At 36.6% G+C, this 6,672-nt stretch overlaps 1 protein-coding gene across 1 annotated transcript; it reads left to right on the top strand.

The window, feature by feature from the left end:
• The first annotated feature begins 884 nt into the window (after positions 1-884).
• Positions 885-6,632, top strand: sprb (sepiapterin reductase b). Its single transcript, XM_039653406.2, has 3 exons — positions 885-1,383; positions 1,670-1,960; positions 6,442-6,632. Exons 1-3 carry the CDS (start codon positions 975-977, stop codon positions 6,630-6,632), a joined length of 891 nt encoding a protein of 296 aa, XP_039509340.2. The 5' UTR covers positions 885-974.
• The last annotated feature ends 40 nt before the right edge of the window (positions 6,633-6,672 follow it).

The following is a 6,672-nucleotide window of genomic DNA, read 5'->3' as shown; positions in this document are numbered from 1 at the left end:
CAGATCATTTTGCTTGTTTTAAGCAAAAACTCACTTCATTTTGTTTGATTTCCACAGAAAAACAAGACTTAATATCTTATGGGATTTTACTACTTTAGTAAATGCATCTTGATTTAAGAATTTTTTGATATTTGGACTGGAAATAAGACTAAAATACTAAGTAAGAAAAGCCGATCTTAATTAGTTTCATTAGACAAGTCAGTCATTTAGTTATTTTGAGCTGGAAAACGAGGCAGAAACGCTTGTGTAAAGCATGTATTATTATTAGTTAGTGATATTTGCTCTTGTTTAAAGCACAAACTCACTTCATTTTGTTTGATTTCCACAGAAAACAAGACTTAATATCTTATGGGATTTTACTACTTTAGTAAATGCATCTTGATTTAAGAATTTTTTGACATTTGGACTGGAAATAAGACTAAAATACTAAGTAAGAAACACATTTTTGCAGTGTAAGCATAAACTATCTTAATTAGTTTCATTAGACAAGTCAGTCGTTTAGTTTTTTTGAGCTGGAAAACGAGACAGAAACACTTTTCTTCTTGTGTAAAGCATGTATTATTATTAGTTAGTGATATTTGCTCTTGTTTTAAGCACAAACTCACTTCATTTTCATTGATTTCCACAGAAAACAAGACTTAATATCTTATGGGATTTTACTACTTTAGTAAATGCATCTTGATTGAAGTATTTTTTGACATTTGGACTGGAAATAAGACTAAAATACTAAGTAAGAAAAGCCGATCTTAATTAGTTTCATTAGACAAGTCAGTCATTTAGTTATTTTGAGCTGGAAAACGAGGCAGAAACGCTTGTGTAAAGCATGTATTATTATTAGTTAGTGATATTTGCTCTTGTTTAAGCACAAACTCACTTGTCTCCAGTAAACGCATCTGGACTAAAGAATGTTTCTATATTTGTGCTGGTTTTCAATCATGCTTTCATGACCGATCTTTCACGGCTGTGTGTGTGAAATGGATCCGTTCCTCTCGGAGTCTCTCCATATAAAGCGCTTCCCCGTCACTCGACTCCCAGAATCCCAGGCGTGTCCCAGGATGGAGGACTTGATCTCTCGGGAGCCCAGGGATCTGGGAAGAGCCGTGTGCATCATCACCGGCGCGTCGAAGGGCTACGGGCGGGCGCTGGCGTTCCAGCTGAGCTGCCGGCTGAAGCCCAGATCCGTCCTGGTTCTGGTGGCCCGAACCAAAGCCCAGCTGAACGAGCTGAAGGACGACATCGTGAGTGTGTGTGGACGGAGCCAGCTGGACGTCCGATGCGTTCAGGCGGATCTGGAGGAGGCGGGAGGAGTGGAGAAAACCGTGCAGGCGGTCAAAGAGACGAGCTCGACGGAAACGGACCACGTGCTTCTGATCAACAACGCAGGTGTGCTGAAGCTCATTTAGAAGCTAATATATTACATGCAAAGTGAGATATTTCAAGCCTTTATTTGATATAATTGTGATGATTATGGCTTACAGATATGAAAACCTTTCCACAATATTCTAAGTCATAATCATCACAATTATAACAAATAAAGGCTTAAATATCTCACTTTGCATGTAATGCATGCATTATTAAAGATCAGATGACTTTAAATGTTAAAGTTACTGGAAGAGCGCTTTGAGACAGCCGATCGTTCTCTTGTAATGAGTGTGTCTCTTGTTCTCAGCGTCTCTGGGCGACGTGTCTCGCTTCGCTGTGTCGTTCACGGACCCCGCGGAGGTGAACCGCTACCTGTCGCTAAACGTTAGCGGCGCGCTCAGTCTGACGGCCGGCGTCCTGCAGGCGTTCCCTCATCGTCTGGGTCTGAGGAGAACCGTGGTGAACATCAGCTCTCTGTGTGCGCTGAAGCCCTTCCCCTCGTGGGTCCTGTATTGCACCGGGAAAGCGGCCCGAGACATGATGTTCCGGGTGTTAGCCGAAGAGGAGCCGGACGTACGGGTGCTGAGTTACGCTCCCGGTGAGTGTACCTTAAAGCAGACGTGCAGTTATATTGATTCTGTTTGTTGCAGCAGGGTTTAAAAAAATAAATGAGTAAAACAATAAAAAATGTGATGTTTTATTCTAAAAAAATGTTTATAAAACACTTTAGTTTTATTTAATTTTTGTTTAGAAAGGTTTTGCATGTTTTAGGAAAGGTTTTGCATGTTTTAGGAAAGGTCTTGCATGTTTTAGGAAAGGTTTTGCATGTTTTAGGAAAGGTTTTGCATGTTTTAGGAAAGGTTTTGCATGTTTTAGGAAAGGTTTTGCATGGTTTAGGAAAGGTATTGCATGTTTTATGAAAGGTTTTGCATGTTTTAGGAAAGGTTTTGCATGTTTTAGGAAAGGTATTGCATGTTTTAGGAAAGGTTTTGCATGTTTTAGGAAAGGTTTTGCATGGTTTAGGAAAGGTATTGCATGTTTTAGGAAAGGTTTTGCAAGTTTTAGGAAAGGTTTTGCATGGTTTAGGAAAGGTATTGCATGTTTTATGAAAGGTTTTGCATGTTTTAGGAAAGGTTTTGCATGTTTTAGGAAAGGTATTGCATGTTTTAGGAAAGGTTTTGCATGGTTTAGGAAAGGTATTGCATGGTTTAGGAAAGGTTTTGCATGTTTTAGGAAAGGTATTGCATGTTTTAGGAAAGGTTTTACATGTTTTAGGAAAGGTATTGCATGGCTTAGGAAAGGTATTGCAAGTTTTAGGAAAGGGTTTGCATGTTTTAGGAAAGGTTTTGCAAGTTTTAGGAAAGGTATTGCATGTTTTAGGAAAGGTATTGCATGTTTTAGGAAAGGTTTTGCATGTTTTAGGAAAGGTTTTGCATGTTTTAGGAAAGGTTTTGCATATTTTAGGAAAGGTTTTGCAAGTTTTAGGAAAGGTTTTGCATGTTTTAGGAAAGGTTTTGCATGTTTTAGGAAAGGTTTTGCATGTTTTAGGAAAGGTTTTGCATGTTTTAGGAAAGGTTTTGCATGGTTTAGGAAAGGTATTGCATGGTTTAGGAAAGGTTTTGCATGTTTTAGGAAAGGTATTGCATGTTTTAGGAAAGGTTTTGCATGTTTTAGGAAAGGTTTTGCATGTTTTAGGAAAGGTTTTGCATGGTTTAGGAAAGGTATTGCATGGTTTAGGAAAGGTTTTGCATGGTTTAGGAAAGGTATTGCATGTTTTAGGAAAGGTTTTACATGTTTTAGGAAAGGTTTTGCATGTTTTAGGAAAGGTTTTGCATGTTTTAGGAAAGGTTTTGCATGTTTTAGGAAAGGTATTGCATGTTTTAGGAAAGGTTTTGCATGTTTTAGGAAAGGTATTGCATGGTTTAGGAAAGGTTTTGCATGTTTTAGGAAAGGTATTGCATGTTTTAGGAAAGGTTTTACATGTTTTAGGAAAGGTTTTGCATGGTTTAGGAAAGGTATTGCATGTTTTAGGAAAGGTTTTGCAAGTTTTAGGAAAGGTTTTGCATGTTTTAGGAAAGGTTTTGCATGTTTTAGGAAAGGTTTTGCATGGTTTAGGAAAGGTATTGCATGTTTTAGGAAAGGTTTTGCAAGTTTTAGGAAAGGTTTTGCATGTTTTAGGAAAGGTTTTGCATGGTTTAGGAAAGGTTTTGCATGTTTTAGGAAAGGTATTGCATGCAAAACCTTGCATGGTTTAGGAAAGGTATTGCATGGTTTAGGAAAGGTTTTGCATGTTTTAGGAAAGGTTTTGCATGTTTTAGGAAAGGTATTGCATGTTTTAGGAAAGGTTTTGCATGTTTTAGGAAAGGTATTGCATGTTTTAGGAAAGGTTTTGCATGTTTTAGGAAAGGTTTTGCATATTTTAGGAAAGGTTTTGCAAGTTTTAGGAAAGGTTTTGCATGTTTTAGGAAAGGTATTGCATGTTTTAGGAAAGGTTTTGCATGTTTTAGGAAAGGTATTGCATGTTTTAGGAAAGGTATTGCATGTTTTAGGAAAGGTATTGCATGTTTTAGGAAAGGTATTGCATGTTTTAAGAAAGGTATTGCATGTTTTAGGAAAGGTATTGCATGTTTTAAGAAAGGTATTGCATGTTTTAGGAAAGGTATTGCATGTTTTAAGAAAGGTATTGCATGTTTTAGGAAAGGTATTGCATGTTTTAGGAAAGGTTTTGCATGTTTTAGGAAAGGTTTTGCATGTTTTAGGAAAGGTTTTGCATGTTTTAGGAAAGGTTTTGCATATTTTAGGAAAGGTTTTGCAAGTTTTAGGAAAGGTTTTGCATGTTTTAGGAAAGGTTTTGCATGTTTTAGGAAAGGTTTTGCATGTTTTAGGAAAGGTTTTGCATGTTTTAGGAAAGGTTTTGCATGGTTTAGGAAAGGTATTGCATGGTTTAGGAAAGGTTTTGCATGTTTTAGGAAAGGTATTGCATGTTTTAGGAAAGGTTTTGCATGTTTTAGGAAAGGTTTTGCATGTTTTAGGAAAGGTTTTGCATGGTTTAGGAAAGGTATTGTATGGTTTAGGAAAGGTTTTGCATGGTTTAGAAAAGGTATTGCATGTTTTAGGAAAGGTTTTACATGTTTTAGGAAAGGTTTTGCATGTTTTAGGAAAGGTTTTGCATGTTTTAGGAAAGGTTTTGCATGTTTTAGGAAAGGTATTGCATGTTTTAGGAAAGGTTTTGCATGTTTTAGGAAAGGTTTTGCATGTTTTAGGAAAGGTTTTGCATGTTTTAGGAAAGGTTTTGCATGTTTTAGGAAAGGTTTTGCATGGTTTAGGAAAGGTTTTGCATGTTTTAGGAAAGGTATTGCATGTTTTAGGAAAGGTTTTACATGTTTTAGGAAAGGTATTGCATGGCTTAGGAAAGGTATTGCAAGTTTTAGGAAAGGTTTTGCATGTTTTAGGAAAGGTTTTGCAAGTTTTAGGAAAGGTATTGCATGTTTTAGGAAAGGTATTGCATGTTTTAGGAAAGGTTTTGCAAGTTTTAGGAAAGGTTTTGCATGTTTTAGGAAAGGTTTTGCATGTTTTAGGAAAGGTTTTGCATGTTTTAGGAAAGGTTTTGCATGGTTTAGGAAAGGTATTGCATGGTTTAGGAAAGGTTTTGCATGTTTTAGGAAAAGTATTGCATGTTTTAGGAAAGGTTTTACATGTTTTAGGAAAGGTATTGCATGGCTTAGGAAAGGTATTGCAAGTTTTAGGAAAGGTATTGCATGTTTTAGGAAAGGTTTTGCATGTTTTAGGAAAGGTTTTGCATATTTTAGGAAAGGTTTTGCAAGTTTTAGGAAAGGTTTTGCATGTTTTAGGAAAGGTATTGCATGTTTTAGGAAAGGTTTTGCATGTTTTAGGAAAGGTATTGCATGTTTTAGGAAAGGTTTTGCATGTTTTAGGAAAGGTTTTGCATATTTTAGGAAAGGTTTTGCAAGTTTTAGGAAAGGTTTTGCATGGTTTAGGAAAGGTATTGCATGTTTTAGGAAAGGTTTTGCATGTTTTAGGAAAGGTATTGCATGTTTTAGGAAAGGTTTTACATGTTTTAGGAAAGGTATTGCATGGCTTAGGAAAGGTATTGCAAGTTTTAGGAAAGGTATTGCATGTTTTAGGAAAGGTTTTGCATATTTTAGGAAAGGTTTTGCATATTTTAGGAAAGGTTTTGCAAGTTTTAGGAAAGGTTTTGCATGTTTTAGGAAAGGTATTGCATGTTTTAGGAAAGGTTTTGCATGTTTTAGGAAAGGTATTGCATGTTTTAGGAAAGGTTTTGCATGTTTTAGGAAAGGTTTTGCATATTTTAGGAAAGGTTTTGCAAGTTTTAGGAAAGGTTTTGCATGTTTTAGGAAAGGTATTGCATGTTTTAGGAAAGGTTTTGCATGTTTTAGGAAAGGTATTGCATGTTTTAGGAAAGGTTTTGCATGTTTTAGGAAAGGTATTGCATGTTTTAGGAAAAGTATTGCATGTTTTAGGAAAGGTATTGCATGTTTTAGGAAAGGTATTGCATGTTTTAAGAAAGGTATTGCATGTTTTAGGAAAGGTATTGCATGTTTTAGGAAAGGTTTTGCATGTTTTAGGAAAGGTATTGCATGTTTTAAGAAAGGTATTGCATGTTTTAGGAAAGGTATTGCATGTTTTAGGAAAGGTTTTGCATGTTTTAGGAAAGGTTTTGCATGTTTTAGGAAAGGTATTGCATGTTTTAGGAAAGATATTGCATGTTTTAGGAAAGATATTGCATGTTTTAAGAAAGGTATTGCATGTTTTAGGAAAGGTTTTGCATGTTTTAAGAAAGGTATTGCATGTTTTAGGAAAGGTTTTGCATGTTTTAGGGAAAGTTTTGCATGTTTTAGGAAAAGTATTGCATGTTTTAGGAAAGGTATTGCATGTTTTAGGAAAGGTGTTGCATGTTTTAAGAAAGGTATTGCATGTTTTAGGAAAGGTATTGCATGTTTTAAGAAAGGTATTGCATGTTTTAGGAAAGGTTTTGCATGTTTTAGGGAAAGTTTTGCATGTACACTGATGGTGTGCTGGACTCACTGTGACCCACAGGTCCTCTGGACACAGACATGCAGCTTCAAGCCCGTCGTTTCTCTGGAGACCTGAACCTGCGTCACTCGTTCTCCTCGATGTTCTCCGAAAACCAGCTTCTGACCTGCGAGGAGTCCGGGTCCAAACTTGTCAAACTCCTGCTGGACAACGACTTCCCGTCCGGAGCGCATCTCGACTTCTACGAGCTTTAGGAGCAGATTCACACTTACAGCTCGTGTACATACAAACATG

This window comes from Pimephales promelas, chromosome 14, assembly GCF_988280905.1.
Source record: "Pimephales promelas chromosome 14, fPimPro1.hap1.1, whole genome shotgun sequence".
NCBI classification, from domain to species: Eukaryota; Metazoa; Chordata; class Actinopteri; order Cypriniformes; family Leuciscidae; genus Pimephales; species Pimephales promelas.
This window is presented reverse-complemented; position numbering and strand designations above follow the sequence as displayed.

Excerpts from the sequence above, each read along its gene's own strand:
- sprb (XM_039653406.2), top strand. The coding sequence starts at position 975 with ATGGATCCGTTCCTCTCGGAGTCTCTCCATATAAAGCGCTTCCCCGTC. Across the intron at positions 1,384-1,669 it reads GCTTCTGATCAACAACGCAG|CGTCTCTGGGCGACGTGTCT; the intron begins GTGTGCTGAAGC and ends TCTTGTTCTCAG. Across the intron at positions 1,961-6,441 it reads GGTGCTGAGTTACGCTCCCG|GTCCTCTGGACACAGACATG; the intron begins GTGAGTGTACCT and ends TGTGACCCACAG.